The sequence below is a fragment of the Eurypyga helias genome, unplaced genomic scaffold (assembly GCF_000690775.1).
Source record: "Eurypyga helias isolate BGI_N326 unplaced genomic scaffold, ASM69077v1 scaffold5126, whole genome shotgun sequence".
NCBI classification, from domain to species: domain Eukaryota; kingdom Metazoa; phylum Chordata; class Aves; order Eurypygiformes; family Eurypygidae; genus Eurypyga; species Eurypyga helias.
In genome coordinates this window covers 1-20735 of record NW_010258426.1, presented here as the reverse complement: position 1 = coordinate 20735, position 20735 = coordinate 1, and the positions used below count along the sequence as shown (strand labels likewise).

Sequence of the window (20735 nt, the reverse complement as noted above, 5' to 3'; positions counted from 1 at the left end):
GGCAGCCGCAGGCGAGAGAGGGCTGTCCGAGGAGGAAGAGGTACGAGACGCTGCTGTTCCCATCTGGGCTGCGGCTCCTGCCCGCGCAGCTGTTCCAGGGGGTTTAAAATCCAAACCATCAGCTCAGCGCTCGGTTTTGTCTCCTGTAGGACCTCACCTCCCCAGACAAGGAAGGGGCAGCTGCCCCCTCTGTTTCAGGGGTCTACTTCATCTGCCCCTTGACCGGCGCAGTGGTAAGGAGGGACAGGAAGGAGAAGCACCTCCGAGAAGCCATCCAGTCGGTAAGCACCACGGCTGCCCTTCCTCCGGCTTTAACTCGTTTTGGGGGGTGGGTCCCCTCAAGTGCTGCAGCAGCGACCTCTCCGCTTCTCCCTGCAACATCTCCAGCATCTACCCAACTCTGTCCCGCTGCGGTCTGTCCGAGCACCCTTCCTTTGGCTTGGTGGGAACACTGAGACTGGCAACTCGGGCCCTGCACTGGTTTCAGCTGGGATAAGAGTTAGTTTTTTTTGTAGCACTGTGGATGGTGCTGTGTTTTGGATCTGTGTTGTATCACAGAATCACGGAATGGTTTGGGTTGGAAGGGACCTTAAAGATCATCCAGTTCCAACCCCCTGCCATGGGCAGGGACACCTTCCACTAGACCAGGTTGCTCCAAGCCTCATCCAGCCTGGCCTTGGACACTCCCAGGGATGGAGCATCCACAGCTTCTCTGGGCAAAAGAAAACAGTGTTGATTATACACTGGAAATGGCTAAACTGGAAAGCAGTGAGTAAATCCTTTGCCTGCATTATGCAGCTTTTACTTTGCTTCTTAAACATCTCTTTAGCCCAACCCATGAGTTTTGAGGCTTTTCTACCCTTCCAACTCTCTCCCCATCTCACCGCGAGGGAGCGAGCGAGCGGCCGCCTGGCGCTGAGCTGCTGGTCGGGGTTCGACCAGAGCAGACGCACACAGCCCTTGTGTCGGGAAGCGTCAGCTCCCCCCTGACCAGCTCCTTCTCCCGCAGTATTTCTCCGTAGACCCGGTGGCCGCCTCCATCATGGAGATTCACACCGTCAATAAGGACCGGGAGAGAGTGCGCATGGGCGTGGAGACCATGGCCAAGTAAGTGGGCTGCGTGAGCAGGACCGAGCGCGCAGGCAGCTCGGCCCTTCCCTGGAAGGTGGATTTTCTTGTTGCGCTCCTAAGTCTGAAGGAAACCAAATCCGAACGCTCTAGCGGTTTTAGCTGTTGAGGTCAGCACCTCAGAGATGTTTCAGGAGTTGGTCCAATACAGAAGTTTGGGAGCTGCTGGTTGAGATCAGCCACCCCCCTCTTCTTCCTGGCATAGGCATGAAACGCGGATGCGTTTCACATTCCTCGTTTTTTCAGCTCTTTCCTATCCGTGAGGTCTCTCAGGCAATGCGCTTCTTACACCCTGGTGTAGCATGTCCTCAAGTGCCTGCTTTGATCCATCCAGTGCCTTCCTCTGTCTGCAGATACCTGGATAACATCTATCTCCATCCAGAGGAGGAGAAGTACCGGAAAATCAAACTGCAGAACAAAGTGTTTCAGGTGAGACAAGACTGCTGCAGGCGCTCTGCCTAGGAAAGTCCTTGCCTGCCGCAGACTACAGTTAAACGCCTTCCTTCTCTTCCAGGAAAGGATCAGCTGCCTGGAAGGGACACACAGATTTTTCCAGGCTGTCGGGTTTGAGACAAAAACACTGCCTGTTCCAGGACAAGGCAAGAAATCTCAGTGTATCGAGCTGGAGCGGGAGTGAGTGGCGGTGGGATGTCGTGGGGGAGGCTAGCGAGGCAGCTTTGGTTGTGAGCGAGCTCCGAGGCTGGAACAAGGGCCATTCCTCCCAGGCTGGAACGGAAACAGCCGCTCACCCTGCAGTTTCCCTGTTAAGACGTTATATTTTCTGGAGATCCTTGCCCTTACGTTTCGTACGTTCTTCACGTAGAGAACAAGGCGCTCAAATCCTGTCCTTGTGGTTGTAGAGGCCGCGGAGGAGTACTACGTATTGCGGGAAGAAATGCTGACCAAGCTGGAAGACCTCAAGGACTACAAAGAGCAGCTTCTGAGCTCCGAGCCCGTGCGAGCCCAGCTGGATCGCCAGCGCTGTGTGTTTGAACCCTCACCTGAAGCCGCTCGCTTTGAGCTGCCCAACGACTTCTACAACCTGACTGCGGAAGAGATCAAACGAGAGCAGCGGCTCCGGTGGGTAGGCTTAGGAGGGTCCCGTCTGCCCCGGGGGGCGCGGGACGCCAGCCCCGTCTTTACCTCTCCCTCACGCTTTCTCCCTAAAGGACAGAAGCAGTGGAGAAGGCCTCGATGCTGAGGACACGAGCCATGCGGGAGAAAGAAGAACAAAGGGAAATGCGGAAGTACAACTACACCCTGTTGCGAGTCCGGTTTCCCGATGGATACATACTCCAGGGTAAAAGACCTCTTCCCCTCGCTTTGTACACCCCCAAAAGCTTCTGCAGTGGAAGAGCTTGAGTAATCAGCAGGCTCGAGGTGAACACTGGTAGAATAAAGAAACAAAAAACGGAGTGGGATAATGCTTCCCTGAAACTCTTCCCATCCCTGAGCCCTCCACCGGCACAGGGCTGGGAACGATGAGCCGAGGTGGAGCGGAGAGGGAAGCTCAAGGCGCTGTTAATTAAAGCGTGCTCTTCCCAGGCTGCTGCAGGCAGGCTGGACTCATCAGAGCCGTGTGCTGCAGTAACCAGCGTGAGGTTGCCCGTGTGGTGTCAGGCTGTACAACCGTATCAGTCCCCTTCAGATCCTGCAGCAGGACTCTGGAAATCGTTACAGGCTTTCCCAGCTCTTTGTTACAGGCTGGCAGGGGCTTGTAACACTTCAACTAATCTATTTCTTTGGGGATTTTGCTTTTCTACTTCTCAGCTGAATCAGGTCGTTTCTGTGTCACTGAGTTAGTTCAGAAAGTTAGCATCAGTACGTGAGCCCCACGAAACCTACCGCAAAAGGTTAGATTTGGTAAATGCCAGAGACTCTCTCAATACCTCGCCCTTGTTTTCTCATGGCAGGGACTTTTTATGCACGAGAATCGGTATCTGTGCTCTACAGCTTTGTGAGGGAAGCGCTCAGAGATGACTGGCTGCCCTTTGAGCTGTTGGGACCTGGAGGTCTCAAGCTGACTGATGAGAACTTGGCCTTCAATGAGTGTGGGCTGGTGAGTACAGAAAGGTAGCCGGTACCTTCCGCAGAGGGGTCTTCGGGTTGTCAGCCATCTGCCGCTCGTAACGTCAAGAGAAGTCTTCAGCTTTCAGCCCCCTAGTTCTGGGTCTTCGGGTTGTCAGCCATCTGCTGCTCGTAATGTCAAGAGAAGTTTGTCTTCAGCTTTCAGCCCCCTAAGTTCAGCTCTGGCCCCTTCTTTTTAAGCGCAAGCAAACAAGTAACTGCTTGAAGGCTTGTGGCTCCAGGCGAGGTCTGTCTGGAAGGAACTGCAAGGACCAACCTGCTGTGGCACATGCAGCTGCAGTAGGTGCCAGCAGCTCTGTCAGAGGCTTAGCATCCACACTGGGAAAAGAGGGAAGGCAACAACTGTGAGGCAAGCGCAGCTCTAGCACGGCAGACAGCCCAAAGCAGCGTCCCTGAGGAGCTTCTTGCAGAAATCCACACTTGTCCCGTTCAGTTGAAGTGCTCTAGGTTCTTCCTGGTCCGTGACACAGCACGTTGTGAGGTCAAAGTGTAACGCTGCTATAGCTTCATAACTCTGCCCTTTCTGTCCCAGGTGCCCTCGGCCCTCCTGACCCTTGCCTGGGACGCAGCAGTCATGGCAGACATCCAGGCGGCAGGGGAGGAGCAGCCAGCAAGCTCCCTGAAACCAGAACTTCTCTCCAGAGTCCAGACACTGTCATGAAATAAAGGGGAGTGGATTCAGTGCTGGTGGTTTTTAGACTGTTCCCTCATTTTCCCACGCAGACTGTCAGAGTTTCCAGCTACGTGACCTCCGAAGTGACGTTGTGTTAGCTCTGCAGAGCGGGAGGCTAGATTGTGCCCTGTCACACCAACCCTGCGGTCACCTCCACAACTCCCGTAGCCAGGCGCTAAGGCAGTCGTGCCCAGCACACCTACAGGACTGCTCTGAATGGCTTTCCAAACCACGTTCTAGCAGGGACTGCTTGAGGTGTTCCCGAGACCGTGATGAGCGTGTGATCCCTTGGAGGAGGGATCAGGTGCTGGTACAAGGATGGATAACCCATCGATTGAGCCTGGATATGGGGCTGGGCTTAGAACTCAGCTTTCGCTTCTGTGTGCACTGTAACTCCTATTGGAGGGAATATATTGAGATAAAATTACCCTTAGTCTGATTAAATGGAGTATTTAAAGACTTAGTTCTGTTCAGAGTTGCTTGAGCTGTATTCCTCTCTCAGGTTTGAGATGCAGGTGAGCTCCAGTCGGTGCTGGGGCTGGTGCAGCCGTGGCGTTACCAACGTTTTCACTTCGTGGCACCTCGTACAGGTTTGAGATGCAGGCGAGCTCCAGTTGGTGCTGGGGCAGCTGTGGCGTTACGTTTTTCACTTCGTGGCACCTGCAGACAGAACAGGGGACAGACCCCGAGACCGGCAACAGCTATTTGTGCTGGGGGGAGATAAACCCTCCAACTACAGTCAGTATTTTAGAAAACTAACCCACCAGCTCACGAGCTGTACAAAGCGAAAGGCCCCAGCAAGTTTGTTATGTAAATAAACAAGTTTGATGCCAGTTTGGTCCTTTATACTTCAATTTTAAAGCTTTTCTGTGCCACAGAAACCAGCTTTTATGTACACAGGTACAGGGATGTGTGCAGGAGGCAGGAACCGCTCGCTAGCCTGATGTGTGATTCATACCTCTCCGTCCCAGACTGGGCGAAACAAGTTGCATTTTTCTTTTCCAAACGTAAAGCCCTGCTGCTGTTCTCTGTAGCAAGTAAGACCACAAACAGGATGATGTAGATAGCATAAATTCAAATATAATTGTACATCATTTATACCCAAGGCCATGCTATACAACATTATGAACAGTCATTCCCCCAGTGGCATCACAATAAGCTTATTTCAAAATCCCTCCACTAGTTCTTGCGATAACTTAGATACCTTCCATTACAAAGAAGTATCAACATTTCAATAATGCTTTATTAAGGACAGATTAATATGCAGTATTTCTTAAGCTAGATCTAGGACTAAAAATTTAAGCTCCCATCCGGTCTGAAGCAGAACAAAGTGCTGTCTTCTCTTTACAAGAAATATGGAATACTTTCAAGTATCTTGTTCAAAGATACACCAAGTTTAAGAATGTCTAACTCATTCTACATACATACAGAGAAGTTAGTAGGCATTGAAGTCTCAGAGGGTACTAGCTGGGCTGGCCATGCTGGTGTCATGGGGAGCGGCTCTTGTGCCGCTGGATTCTGAAGCTGTTTCTGCCAATGTGGAATCTGCAAAGTAGAAAATGTGTCGGTTTGGGGTGTTTATTTGTGTTTGGTTTTTTTTTTAAATACACTCATGCATCTAGTACAATTTGACTACTCTCTGCTTTATGTCTTAGCATGTCTGCCCCTATCTGTTGCAAGTCTCCTTTTCAATACTAATTAAAACCAGATTTTAAATAGGGGGTTAACATCAACCCAGAATAAAATTACTCCAACCACAAAAAGGATCTTCATAAGCTTTTCGGTGCTTGCGATTCGGGCAGCCTTAACAAATACAGCTGCGCGTGCGTCAACAGAGCCGGGGGAAGGCAAGTGGCTGAACAGCATCCGCATACAAACCTGCAGCCAGGCTTTCGTCTCGCTGCAGCCGGGTAATAAGCAAAAGCGGCTTAAAATTAAATGCAAAGCTTCTTGTCAAAGAGCTGTTAGGAAGGTGAGAGGAGGAACGCGGCACCAGCTGAGAGAAAGGAGAACCCAGAATGTCTAGAATGGGTCAAACACTCTGGAATTCAAGGCTTGGGGAATATGTACCAGCCCTTATCTGTCAATTAGAGGAGCTGCCCAACACCAAAATCCCCCTTCCCTTCGTTCAGGTTGTGCAGTAGCACTGTGAAAGAGCTCTATTGTGAGAGCGGTAAGAAAGAGCTCAGAGGTTTTAAAAGTGGTTTAGAGAAGCTGAATGCACATCGTGTGGTTGGCGTGAAGCCATTGATCTGTATGATAAAGTACAGTTAAACCTCCCCGAGATGAAAGCCGCTCCACATCCTCATCCCACTGTTCCTGAATCCCTATCTGAAAGGATACAGTATAGCAGTGGCGCTTTGAAACCTCTTTTTCAAGGGATAACTGGGACACAAACACAAGCAATGCTTAGATCCCAGAGCAAAGCTGCCCAGTGTGATCAGAGCCCTCACCGGTCGAGCAGCCGAGAGCTTGGTTATTACCTCCTGCCGAACAGACAACCTGGCGCGCACCTAAGGCTTTACGGAGGCAGTAGAGGGGAGTTACGCTCCAGAGCTTGCCAGGCCTGGAAGGGCTCTCAACCTAAGTATACCTGCCCCAGAGAGCAGCCCCGCCCCACAGCATCTACCAACAGTTTGTGGGCCTGCTGGTACCGACCCAGCGTCCACTCTCCTTACGAGGAAAAACGGTAACGCCAGATGCTGGTCACAAGCACCTTGCGGTAATCGCTTGGTTGGAGGGAGAAGAAAGGGCAAGGGCAGCATAGAGCAGACCGTAAAGAGCAAAGAATTATCTAGAAAAAAAAACAAAAAAGCAGAGAAGAATGTAGAATACAATCTCTATAGAGAAGAGCACAAGGCTTGATGGCAGGAAAACTGCAACAGGCTTAGCCACGCGCCGTTCCGACTCCGTTGCGCTCTCCCTTCTGGGTGCAAGCGTCTGCCAGGAGACCGCCATCAATTTATTTTCCCACCTTTGCCTGGCTGTACATCCACAATCATGCAGTCATCATCATCTTCATCTTCCTCCGTGTCTGCCTGAAATCCATCCATCTCCGCAGCTTCGGCCTGAAGGGAAAGGAGAGGTACCAGCTGGGTAACAGAGAGCTGACGGCGCGAACGCGCGAGACCAAGCGCAGCCAGCGCTGTGAAGGACCGCAGCAGGCACTTCTCGCTCCAGCACAGCCTCATCAGTTGTAGGGAAGAAAAATAAGCAACCCCCGGCTTCAACAGATGCTGACTTTTGTTAAAAGGCCTCGTTTGCCATGGCACGTACAGCGGGATGCACGCCAAGCTTCTCTTCCAAGATGTTTTGCTCTTACACAATGCAAGGAACAGCCCCCACACCCAAAAGTCAGATCAAACCTTACTTGAAATCTGACTCGCTTTCACTGGGTTTTTTGGAAGGGAAATCTCTCCCCCCTCGGCCGATGATTTTGGATGCTTTCTTCCTTCTGAAGATGAAAAATTACTTTTGCTTGTCAAGTTTTGACACATGTTCTCCCCCAACTCCTCCTCATCTTTGCCAATTAGCTTTTATTCAGGGAGGGGCGACAGTTCTTCCCTTGGTGACCCTATTTGCTGCCCTGGGAGCAGCACAAATTACTCATCTTCAATTGAGAAAACGAATACAAGGGGTCACACAAGCTGCAGTTGCCCAGCACTGAACAGCTTGTGAGTGGTTTTTGGGGTTGGTTTTTTGCCCCAACGGGAACTGTAGAATGAAAATCTCGGATGCAGAACGTGGTCCCCACTCCTTACAAGCTGTTCCAAGAGAAACTTTGAATTGTCATCTTTTGTTGAAGTCCCAGTTCTCAGATGAAGCATTCCCCTCCTACACGTGTGCAGGTGCTGCCCACTGCAACACCACGTTCTCTCACAGTTTATGTAAGAGCACCTTCACCTACACGGGTCCTGAGCAGAGGAACACACGCTGGGGTAGAGCACCCGGCAGCTGTGACCTACCAGTCGCTCCCAGGCTCCCCCCAGGCCCCAGCCTCGCAGGGCAGGCAGGATGGGATCTCAACGCCCGAGCAGCGCTGATGGGGATGTCAGGCATGAAAGGCTTTCCGGACCCTGACACCTCTGCTGTGAGCTGCACGGCACCGCACCGCACAAGGGCGGCTTTAAGACGTTTTCGGGAGCTTTGAAGAATTCAGGCTGGTGATGCAATGCTACTAAAAGCCTTTGTTTTGCTGTTTCTGCTCAAGTTGTCAGTTATAAGCAGAATTTCCAGTGGGTGCCAAGCAGAGATTTTTATCTGTGCCTTTATTTAGTGTGTAAGAAAAAACCCAAGCAGATGGAGTTTGGGGGCTGAACAGCTTCTCACAAGTCTCTGATCCCTATCAGTACTTGAATGCAGAGCTTTTTCAGTAGAAAAGCCAAAGAACCAGGAATAAAGTGGGAAGGAAAAGCAAAACAAGCCTTGTCTGTGGCTTCTTTCCTCACTCCTGGCCCACAGGGGAGGAGGAATAAATCCACTGACCACGCAAACCTGTCCTACCTGTAGGTTTCATAGAATCACAGAATGGTTTGGGTTTAAAGGGACCTTAAAGATCATTTAGTTCCAACCCCCCTGCCACGGGCAGGGACACCTTCCACTAGACCAGGTTGCTCCAAGCCTCATCCAGCCTGGCCTTGGACACTTCCAGGGATGGGGCATCCACAGCTTCTCTGGACAACCTGTCCCAGTGCTTCCCCAATGCCTGTCTTAAACGCACGACAGGACTGCGCAGCTAAAGCACCGATCACATACTTTTCAGTTATCCTTTTGGATGATTAAGCTCTTAATATTATCTGTGGTTACCCTGAAAAGCAGAAGCAAACAACAGGAAGACTACAACAAAGCTGGAGTAGCAACTACTCCAAATCCATCTCATTTTGTTCCTATGAATTATTATATTTTTAAAGCAGCTCTTGAAATTCAGCTTTTTATATGACAGTATAAACCAGAGACTTTACAGACTATTATGGGTTGAGTTGCAGCACTTAGGAACTGCATTTAATCAGCACAAACGCGAGTGATGTAAGTCCCCAGCTCGGGCTACGCATCTGGCAGCCACACACACACATAAAACCCTGCCTACAAATTACATACAGCCATAAACCCAAGGCCAAGGAGACACTCCGAAACTATTCACAGCTTGGATGCAATCACTGCCAAAGAGCAGGAAATGGAGGAACAGCAGGAGAGCAACATTTCAAATGGAATAGACAGTCCAAGCTGGAGAGACACAAAAGAAACCCATCTCTTTACAGTCACAGCATTTCACTCCTTTCCCCCCCAAAGAAGGGTCTTTTTGAATGAAGATCTGTAGCTTAATACTGACTCTGCTCATGGCAAACCTGGGCCAACCTGGGAGGCATGCCAGGACGCTCCTCTACTGAAGACACGCAGCTACATTCCTGTCACATTTTCCCAGGGAAGAGCATCAGGAAAGGAACTCACCTGCTCGGCACCCCGAGGCCTTTTCATGAATTTAGTGATGGACATGCTTCCGGTGGCCTTCCTCTTTCCCGCCAAGGGGGTGGCCTGCAGGACCGCCACACCCAGCACGCTGCCACCCTCCTCCCTCCCGGAAGAAGGGACTTGGGTGACGTAGTTCCACTGGCAAGGGACGGGGAGATGCTCTCGATCAAAACTCTTCAGCACCTCGGAGTGGACGTACCAGCACATCCTATATTCAGGTCTTTTCTCGTACACAGAGTTCTCAGAAATGATTCGCTTTAGCTGGGCTTTGGAAGGGACGCCGCTGTCCTCGCCGACTGGTGTCTGTGGCCGGGAGGTGTGGGGGCTCGCGGGGCTTGTGTCGCTACAGTCAGCGGCTGCAGTCACGTCACTGAACAGTCCTTGCCGGCAGCACTCCTGGAATTCCTGGATGATCACTTTGCTCCCGTTCACGTTGCCATGCAGCAGTGGCAGGAGCTGGCCAAGGACTGCAGAGAAGAAAGGATGCACAGAGGTTGTGGGGAAGAACTGCTTAAGGGTCAAGAAAAGCCAGGCTGCCATAACCCGGCTGTACACCTGCTCCAGAAAGACTGCAGAGTTTGGGATTAATTTTAGATATGGGATTGTAACAGGAGACGATCTGATGTAGAAAAGTCACCCCTGATAATAAGGACACCCTGAAGTGACAGCTTCAGCCCCTGTTCCAGCCTCGCTGTGCGTTATCCACATCCCTGGGTTAATCACACACAGCAGCTACCCCGTACAGAACCCCGTCACACAAATCTACTCCCCTCAGCCACGAATGGGCCATTGAACTTGAGCACATCCGGTGAGCAGTCCTAAATCTGAGTCTGCTCAAGTCTTGTTGGCTTAATTCCCTAGATTATCTACAGCAAGAGTGTTTGGAGGGCGTAAGTAAGGCCATACCGGCTGCGAGGCTGGAAAACTTTCCAAGAATTCTCATAGAGAAACCCTGGATTTCAGACTTGCTGTAAATGGGACACTCTGAATTTGACACTCAATAGGAAAACCTATGTCTCCAAAGCAGAGTACAACAGTGTGCAAGTACAACTGTGTAGCCCTCCAGGTCTTACTTTGCTGATCTTTGGCTCTTTTTTTACTGCACTTCTGGATCTGCTGTTCCTCCTCCGCCACGGGCGACTCCAGGACACATGCTGCGAACTGCTGGAGAACCTTGAGGTCCGCAGTCGCGCTGCTGTCGTTCTCTGCACTGTCCCAGACGCAGCCAATTTTCACAGGCTGTAGAACATGGAATCTCTTCCCCTTAGCCATCAGTTCGTCCCACTCCTTTGCCTTCAGCTTCTGACGAACCTTCTGATTCTCTGGATCGCACTCCTAAAGCCACAGGCGAGAAAGAACTCCATATATCCATTCCAGGAAGAACAGCAGCTTTTTACCGTGTTCCCTGAGCTACAGAACTCTGCTCCTGAACGGCGCAGATCTGCATTACAGCACTGCCAAGACTACATGCTTTCTTCCTCTGCCAATATTTATTACACGGTTCACTGGAAACAGAGATGGAAATCCAGTGACACCCAGTTCACTTACTTCTGTCACTCCTTCATCTTCAGAAAGGTACCCATGGGGTACAAAAAACCCATCGTCATCATCTTCATCCTCTCCCTCCTCTTCATCATCCTAAAAATAAACCCTGCTTATTAGAAATCATGCTGACAAATGCAATTGGTGCAGAAAGCTCTTTTTCAGCATGCGGAATCCTTACCCCTTCGCTATGGGAGAGACTTTCTCCAGGTTCCTCCTCTTCCCATTCTTCATCACTATCTACTTCATAGTCCAGCAGTTTCTAGAAGAAAAACCAACATGCCATTTCTGTAAATGATTTGAGAGCATGAAGCCAGACCCCACTCAGGGTGTCAAAACTCGTTCGCAAGAGGGAACATGCAGACGGATCAGAAATCCCAGAGAAGAGGCGAGCTTGGCCGACTGCGTATTCGCTTCAAGAGCACAAAGACAGAAAAGAATCCAACTCTACTGCTGGGAGGTGCTTACACTGTCCTTTGACCAGGGACTCTTGGGGCGGATCATCGTGGTTTTCTTGTTCCATGTGCCCCAGTATGCAGGACGGTGATTCTCGCAAAACTGCAGAAGTTTCATTCTCCCAAATTTCCCCCTTTCAGGAACAGCATCTGTTTTGCAGTTATCCACCACCACCACGTCACTGTTAAAAGACATCATCTTCAGTACTCACAGAACTCTCCCCTGCTGCTCAGGAACCTTCAGTTCAGCCACAGTAGCAACCCAGAGCTTGAGTTCATTAGAAACGACACTTCCAGCACGCCTGCGAGAACGCGGGCTCTGGCCACGCCACCGCCCTCCTTACCTACACCCCTACAGCCACTCTTGTAGCTAGCGCTACGTTCGCTTTTTTAAAGACCAAACCAAAGGCCACTGGTGTCCGGTGCTGAAGGCAGCTGCCTGAAGGGCCAGATTTCCTGCAGGGAAGGATTTGGGAAGCATTGTACGGAATGAAGGAAATCTACACCATAACGTGCTGCTCCCCGTAGGAACAATTCTCACACCAAATGAGTGTTCAAGGAAAAGCTCCACCTTTCCATCATCTCCAACATTCAATAAACCATCTATACATACATCCAAACGTATATATCTCACCTATATATATCTCCTCAAAACTGTTCTGCAGTTCATTATATAACAAAAGTGAGGAACCCCCCCAACACAGACTAACCTGTTCACTATGTCGGTGCTGTTACTGACAAAAGTGGGTCCAGTTTTACGTGGTTTCCGACACTTTAGATCCCTCAAGAAAGAAACATCACTATTCTGCGCACACAGGAGCTTATCCAGCTGCTCTAAGAAATCTGGATCCAGGGCAATACGACAGAGGGGAGCTAAGACCATGTTCTCCTTAATTTCAAAAGGAGCAAACTTTCCGCAAGAGCCGGCGAGAATCTGAAATGGGAAGTGAGGATCGTTAGGGTCTGAACACCTGAGACACGCTCAAGATACGCAACAAACCTCAACCCCATGCGCTGGGGTTTGAGTGCAGATTTAGGTTAAGCCTTTCCTGAAACTCCACCACACCTTCCCAAGGGAATCTAGGTCTTCCCAACCAACGCAGCACAAGACAGAGCTGAGGTTTTTACTAAAGCAACTACAAAGTTCTTTGTGGTCTCTGCTCTGGTCACAGACTTTTAAATCCTTTACACTTTTGAAATTAGGAAGTAAGAAATACTAATGCTTTTTCCACCTAAGGAGCTGTAAGGGACATATCGAAAGGAAATCAGTGTGTGTCTTAGAAGACAAATGAAGACCAACAAAACACAGGTATAGCAATACCTCACCTTCGGGGCTTGGGGAGTCTTTGGTTTCTGGAAGAACCTCGTAATTTCTGCTTTCTGTGCATGAATACGCTGGAACCAAAATGAAAATGCAAATTATAAACACAAAGGTAGGACAAGGCCATAGAACTCAAGGTGAGCTCATGCACGACCCAACTTCCAATCTAGTGAGGTATAAAGCAAAGTTCAGTTATCTACCCACTCCTGTAACTCAACAGAAACCTAATTGTCTTCTCTGTGTGGGTTCCAGTGTCACCTCTAAGCCAAAGGGCAGAGTTCCCTCATGGGCATTGAAAAAACAAACGCAGAAAACACTTTAACACGTAAAAGCAAAGACACCAACACGTAGGAAAGTACCAGACAGTAAACCAGGACGATACGGCGGGTGGAGCAGCACCAGGTCAGACGGCACAGACAGCATCCCAAACGGACATGCTCACTCCCGAGCAGCACCAGGGCAGGCCATGCTGCCTGCAGAACCGCATTGGCTGCGCAGCCCCATAGCAAACGGCTCAGCAGCCGTCGGCAGCATGCCAGGGAGCCCTTTAACATCACCTCACTGTAGCAAAAGAATTTAGAGGCAAGGTAGAGAGAGTATTTACCTTTTCTTCCTCTCTTAACCGTTTCTCCTCTTCTTTCTTTCTCTTCTCCTCAAGTTTTGCCCTTTAATACAAAGTTCATTTTAGTCACAAATCATGAAGTGTTTATTTATGCCGAGGAAGAGGTGAGAAGCCCCAGACCTTGACCAAGACCCCATCATGCCAGGCAGGAAGATAATCCGTTAATTCAGCCAAGGACCATGCTTGGTTAAGCCTACAGGAGACTCTCTTCAGCCCTTCTAGGGCAAATATTGACCTGTTTTAGCCACAAAGTAGCTGGGCTGCTTCAAGATTCCCTCAGTACCAGGAAAAGGTATTTATGATATCATCAAGTTACAAGCAACTTCCTCAAGGGAGCGAGCACTAGCACCAGCAAACTGCAGAAGTAAAGCGACTGGTTCTGGAGGGAAAACTCAGTGGAGCACAACAGCTCCGTTCAGCCATCTCAAACCAGCAGCCCAGGTCAGCCTGCAAGCAACAAGCACGGCTGGGGCTGGGGGCTGGTGTTCCTCCAGACGGGACGGTTAAGGTGGAGAAGGAAAGGTGCCCACGTCGTTACGTGTTATCCCCCAGGACCTGCGGAAACCGAGCCACTTACTCTAAAGCTTCCTGCCTCTCCTTGCGCTTCTCCTCCTTCACTCGCAGCTTCTCAGCTTTTTCCTTTTCTTCTTTCTCTTTCTTTTCTCTCCTTTCTTTCTCTTTCAACTCTTTCTCCTCTTCTTTCTTCTTCTTTGCCTCCTCCTTGGCTCGCTCCTTCGCAGCTTTTGCCGCTTCTTTCAGCCTTCCCTTCTCCTCCCTTTCTGCTTGCAACTTCTGCAGCTTGTCGGCACGCTCCTGATCCTGGGTCAGAAACAAGCCATTACGCGAGCTGTCTTTGCGCCCAGCGATAGCTGCCCGCACAAAAACTCGAGCCATTTCTTCAGCTGACCTACTAATTTCTTGCACCCACCCGGTGCTGGGCCAGCAGCTGCGGTTCCAGCTGTCACAGGACACGAACCGCAGCCACCCCTTGCCACTGCCAGCTGAGCCACCTTGCCCTGGCGCTCTGCAGGCATGAATTGTTCTTTGCCCCTAACAAACAGAGGCGTTTCCATGCTCTACGCATCAGGGAAAGCTCTGTATTCTGCTTGCTGTATGTCTGAGTCACCTTCGTTATGTTTTTTTTTTCCACGTTATATTTACGTTTTATTTAAGATTAGAGATTGTTTCCAAGTTTTCTTTGGAAACACACATCTCACGAGCTAAACTTCCATGGGTTTATATCAGCGTAGGGCTACCGCGGTAGAAAGTTGCAAAGTGAATTTGATCTGATTTTGCATTATAAAATAAGGACTTGCCGATGCCTTTTGCCACCTCAGGCAGTAACACGAGTCTCCAAACTGCAGCTCGTGCAGCTGATTTACAAGACCTGGAGATGGCAAAAACCATCACTCCTGTTGGTCCACAACGGATAATCAAACACCAGACGCTCTGAGCTTATTCCAGGGGTGCTACGAAAAGAGTGGGGCGACATCACTTGGAAAGTGTTGCCACTCACAGCATTTCATCCCAAAGCACCTGAAATTCTCATCACAGCTCTACTGACGCAAAGGGGAACGCAGGACATGTACTAAAAAATAGATAAATTAAAGCAAAACAGCTTCCCCGTGTCGTAGGCTGTGGTGCCTTCACCAGGAAGCTAGGGTATGTCTGTGCTCAGACACACACACATCCCCACTGTGTATTTTCAGTTCTGGTTTATTTATTTCACATCTCTTCTTGGCAACGCCAAGACTCACTGAAGAGCGGCACAACACACACAGAACTGCAGAAGGCAACCGACGTACCACACGGTGCCAATGGTAAAGCACCAGCGTTGTCAGAACGGAGTCATGGCAACCTGAAAATCTATTGGGTAGTTTGGGAAACGGGGGGAATCAGCAGCAGGATTGGTGGGTCTGTTTAATTCTTAGCGTAATAAAACCTCTATTCTCACCTCTCCCTCATGTTACTGCTGTTTTTAACATACATGGCGAGTGGAAGAACACAGACTGGACTCCTGCGCGGGGCGCTGTGGGAAGCAAGCTCACCACACGCAGCCGTCCCGGGTTGGCCAGGACAGTTAACGTTCTTCCTAGCAGCAGGTACGGAGCTGTGCTCTGGCTTCAGCGCGGCAATAACGCTGACAGCGACAACTAAAACCTCAGCGTGTCAAGGGACGTGCACGCTCAGTCAAGGACTTCGCGGCTTCTCCCGCTCGGCCGATGGAGGAGGCGGGAGATGCAGAAGCTGGGAGGGGGCACAGCCGGGACCGCTGACCCAAACTTCCCACGTGGACATTCTGTACCTGGATGTCAGTATGGAAACTGGGGAGAGCTGGCTGATGTGGGGGGCCGCTGCCCTGGGACTGGCCGAGCATCAGTCGGCAGGTGGTGAGCAAGTGCATCGCGCATCACTCATTTTCTGTGTTCTTTTACCATCACTATTATTACTGGTTTATTTCAATTATTTCACTGGAGGGGGAGTGAACGAGCAGCTGTGCAGGGCTCAGCTGCCAGCTGGGGTTAAACCACGACAACAGCTTATATAAACCACCCAACAGTCCCCTACCAACTTCATACGCTATTTACGGCGAAACACAATAAGGATTCATAATTGCAGTTAAAATAACACCCAGTTTTCAGCACGCAAAGCCCACTCAGAGCACTGACTATTGAAGAACCCCGTGTGATCCATCAGCCTCCTTTATATTTAGCATTTCATGGAAGGGAGTTTGCTGACTAGCACCATTCGAGCAGAGCGGAGCTTGAGCGTTTCCAGCAGCGACATCCAACAGCTTCTCCAGCAAGCCATGGCCCGTTTGCCTCACTTATTAATGAGGAACAGACCCTACATTTTGAGGCTTAAAGGGGGAAAGGGTGAGAATGACAAAGCAGGAACCGACCCTAAAGAGAGGGTTCTTGATTTCACTTGGATCTGTCCACTTAGCGGGCTGCACCTACCCTCTCAGGAAGGGTTTCGGAAAAATTCTCAAAAGCATTTTGATGAGCAGTCAGCAACATTTACAGTTGCTTAATATCTTCCCAAAGTGCCCAGAAATGCAGTGCAGGCCACCCACACTTCATTGCATATGCATTAAGCGGCTTTGGAACGAGCCAAGTGCTTTAACTGCGTGCATTAAGGGTCTTCCATATTCATCAGTGAGGAAAAGCAGGAAGAGACATATTCTAAGTGGACCGAGATGAAACGCAAAGGGCTTTGCTTACTACTCAACGCAAAAGCACAGCAGGTTAATTTTCTATGTCAGTGAAAACGCCTTACTCTTTGCAATCTCAGCTTCTCCTTCTCTGCCGAACTTTTGTGGAATTTCTGAGATACCTGGAATTACAAAACGCAAGTTTTAGAGATCTGCATCGTCCCCTTTCCGCGAGGCACTAGAACGCTTACTCAAAGAACAGCAAGCTTTGCCTGAATTATATTAACGTTCTTCTTGCATATTAGTGTATTCAGCAACTTACATATTCCTTCAGTATAGGGTAGAGCACAGTTCAAGCATATCTAATCTCAGGGATTTACATTTAAAGCCTGAACACATCTAAATGCTTCAGTTTACATAAAGTCCTCGTGTTACTGGGTTTTGCATAAACAAATCCCTCCAGCCTACTCAGTTCCACAGTATCATTTGCAAGGGAATATCACATGCAGAAAAACAAACAGAAGCTAGAGCTGCTCCAAGTCACGAGAGCACAACACAGGACATTTAATTACAGCAAAGTCACTTTCTTCAAGTTAAACTTGGGTTTGTTTGGGTTTTTTGCATCCTACCACTTACTCGTGCCATGATATTCAACTACCACTTCCTGAATACAAGGACTATCAGCCATACCTCACCTCTGTTTCTTCCTGTAACCACAGCCCTCTCGCTCTTCCACAGTACCAGTGCATCAAGCCCAAGTTCTCACAGGTCACACTTCTCATTTCATAAAGTCATTTCTCTTAAACATAAAATACCTTTGTGAGAGCTTTAACAGCATTGTTCACAGACTGGTCAAAGGCTTATTTTGTCAATATTCCAGCGTACCGTGGCTTGGTTTCTCGTATCCCCCATCCTCCTTCCGCCACTTGCGGCCTAAGGTACCACGTTCATCCCTGCCATTAGCAGACTAATACAGACCAACTGCTTTACCTTCTGTACTCACAGTTTACACAGTGCAAAGCTGTATCAGGAGATTCTGTATTTATCCCACACAAACCAGGAGTTCTTTCAGCTGGGAGCTTTACTTTACCAGAGCTGTTTCCAGCAAGGAAAACAAACATGGCAGGACAGACAACCATCGAGGTTGAGGTGCTGACTGGCCATTGTGGGAAGCAGCACAGGAGCTATTCCAGCCTCACTTCACGCCATGGGAAACCAATAACTTGTTTGTGTTATCCTATTACATCAGGAGTCAAGTCCTGGTGTTGTTTGTTCTACTACACTGGCACTACTTCACACCTGCTTGAGTTTATGTATTTAGAGATGAAGGACTGTGAGTTTTAAGAGCATAAGAATTGTATTTCTTGATAAGCACAGAGCAGAAGAAACGGGAGACCTGTCACGTCGTGAGCTCCAAGCCCCACCTAACTCATCCATACCTCCTCCAGGCCAGCGAGGAGGCTTCTCCTCACCGGTGGGTCAGTCTCTCCTTAAGCTCTGGGGGAATAGTTGGCAAAAGTCTTTCTTAAAAGGCTCAAGACCACATAAGCAGGAAGGCTGCCAGTCACTCCACCCTGCGCCCTCATTTACTTGAGCCACGTACTTGATCCTCCCCCGTGGCAGCACATCAACCACCCCTAAGTATTTCCCCCCTAATAATATCGCCGAGCAAAGCAGACGCCCCGGTCAGGCAGTCTGAGCGCAAGCGAGGCGTAGCTGCAGCGCCCAAGCGTATTCACCAGGACAGGTCTGCTTCACAGGTTTCTTCACAGGAAACTGGACCCCCCCATCCCCAAAGAGAAACCCTCCCGTCATACCTCCACTCATCTCCCCAAAATGGTTGAGCAGTGAACAGGCACATGAGCCACGTGAACTTTTCGGCCACCTCTGCGGACACTGCTGTCCTTAGAACCTTCCCCTTCAATGCAGGGCCAAAAGTCAGCGTTTTGGGACCTCTTGCTGGAGCAAAGCTACTAACCTAGAATTCAGAGCATGACAAACCAGCTCACAAAGAGCTGATTCCAAGGTGTTCCCTCTGTGCTCCAGCCTCTACTGCCCAATAGCATCACAGAACGGTTTGGGTTGGGAGGGACCTTAAAGCCCATCTAGTTCCAACCCCCCTGCCATGGGCAGGGACACCTTCCATAGACCAGGTTGCTCCAAGTCTCATCCAGCCTGGCCTTGGACACTCCCAGGGATGGGGCATCCACAGCTTCTCTGGGCAACCTGTCCCAGTGCTCCCCACCCTCTGCGGGAAGAATTCCTTCCTGATGTCCAATGTCAATTTCCCTCTTTCCGCTTAAACCCGTTACCCCTTCTCCTGTCACTCCCTGCCCTTGGAAAAAGCCCCCCCAGCTTTTCTTGTAGCCCCCCAGGCACTGGAAGGTGCGATGAGGCTGCACCGCATGTCCCCAGCAGCGCTGTACCTGCGGTGACTTTCCCCCAGAGCAGCTCCCCGCAGCCGTAACGAGATGGCCGAGAGCACAAGCTCTGCACACCCAGGTCAGAGAGACAGAGGTTCACCTGACTTGTCCTCCATCCTCAAACGCAGATCTGCTGTCCCACTGGCACACTGTAGTTTCAACTTAACACATTTTTTTACGCTCCCATTGTGGAAATTCAGAAGTTAAAAAGTATCTGCACTGACAGGTACTGGAAACAACCCACCTACTGTAGATTAGTGTCCTCTCACATTAATTACAGCAGCTTCATCAAGGGTAGAAGCTGTAAAACATCACCTAATGGACAAAACTGCTTCTGGACACTGTCCTTACGCCAGTCACCAAACCACTAAGTCCCAGGGCACGAACTCCTCGAGCGGTTTATGAAAATAAAAATATTAAGTGAACCTGTAAGAGCGTTTCAAGTTACATTTACACAATGCAAATATGCCAGCAGCTCCAAACCAGCCAAGATTTAAACCCCTTAGCTATAGGAAAAGCCAAAAAGGCAGTAATTCTGTTATAGAAAAATCAACACCACACTTCATACATTTCTCACGGTCTCCGCGAACCTTCTATTTCTCCTCGCTACAAGCGCAGGAACCACACCAACTATCTGCAATGCAATAGCTTCAAAACCTGAGAAAAGAGACCAACCTTCCTAACGGGCGTCGAGGCACCTAAAGGACTAGTATTTCTCTTTGTTTCTGCAGCAGGCTGCGCCTCAGGTGAGCTCACCGAGCGAAAGCTTAGCGAGGAATTGGTAAGTCCGGAGTCTCCTTCGTAAGATGATTCCAGGGTCTCATTTTCCGACGTGATGCTTCCATCCAGAGAAACAGCCTGGGGAGATTTTGCAGTCATGATATCCTCCAGGAGCACTACAGGCATCTTCCCCTCAAAGATGACATCCTTCAGTTCACTCTGTTTGACCTGCGTGTTTTCCACATTGCTACACCTCATTACCACAGAAGGTGCCTGGATTCCCTCTACCAAACCTTCATTTGCTGCAGCTTCACATGGCACATCAGTCTCCATGGAATTATCCGTTTGGCTACTCTGAGGGGAATTCAGGCAACTCAACTGGTTCATCTCCTTCCCTAACGTGCTGGTAGTTATAGCTACCGATGAAGATGCTTTTGAATCAAAATTAACATGGTCTGCATCATCACTCAGTCTGTGGCTAGAGCCCTTTGTCAGGTCAATAGTAATTACAGTTTCACTTGTGTTATCTTTTGTGTTCTTCTGTATAAAACGGTCTAACAGACCTTTTCCATTAACAAGTTTTGGGGCAAAATTCACATCCGAATCCAACTGGCAGTCATTCTCCACGTTGTCCAGGGACACATGGGATACATCTAGGGAGGAATCCTTACTTGAACCAAACCCGCTTTGTGAGCTCTTGACTTTTTTGACTTCTGAATCTGCATCGTATTTCTCCTTTGGTACAGGATTCAAGCGCTTGAACGGCAAGCGAGCTGAAACGACAATGTTTAGTTACTGTAGCCACATCATACAAATCACTGGAGGGAGGGGGGAAATCAAACTGCTGGATATTTAATTAGTTCTTAAGCACACGAATTGAAATACATTAGCCAGTTAGGGCCCATTTATTACTGCAAAGCCAGCAAAATCAGGTCTGACACCTTCTCAGTGCACAAAGGCTGCGCCGGGTGACAGACACTCCCTCTGCCGCCTCACCTTGTACGAGCTTCCGCGGAGGAACAGCCGCTTTGTCTCTGCACTCCATAGCTGCGAGGGAAAAACATAATAAATGAACAACTGTGAGGCGTTCCTGGGGAGCTACCTGCTTCCTGGAGGCAGCCAACGCGCGGCAGCGCCCGA

General features: G+C 49.6%; 2 protein-coding genes across 2 annotated transcripts; one reads left to right on the top strand and one right to left on the bottom strand.

Annotated features, from left to right (window-relative positions):
* Positions 1–7: 7 nt before the first annotated feature.
* Positions 8–3877, top strand: UBXN6 (UBX domain protein 6; the record flags this gene model as incomplete). The annotated part of the gene is made up of 9 exons (XM_010154317.1): positions 8–40; positions 150–281; positions 1010–1107; positions 1482–1557; positions 1643–1727; positions 1989–2208; positions 2298–2428; positions 3042–3187; positions 3749–3877. Coding segments are annotated over 9 exons (1050 nt in total), but the record flags the coding sequence as incomplete, so codon positions are not given.
* A 1235-nt stretch (positions 3878–5112) lies between these two features.
* CHAF1A (chromatin assembly factor 1, subunit A (p150)) lies at positions 5113–20645 on the bottom strand. The gene is made up of 14 exons (XM_010154316.1): positions 20592–20645; positions 19551–20368; positions 16578–16634; positions 13876–14117; positions 13281–13341; positions 12682–12750; positions 12066–12289; positions 11369–11537; positions 11082–11162; positions 10907–10996; positions 10432–10693; positions 9338–9825; positions 6864–6957; positions 5113–5434 (listed from the first exon to the last, which is right to left on the bottom strand). Exons 1-14 carry the CDS (start codon positions 20638–20640, stop codon positions 5343–5345), a joined length of 2796 nt encoding a protein of 931 aa, XP_010152618.1. The 5' UTR covers positions 20641–20645; the 3' UTR covers positions 5113–5342.
* Between the last annotated feature and the right edge of the window lie 90 nt (positions 20646–20735).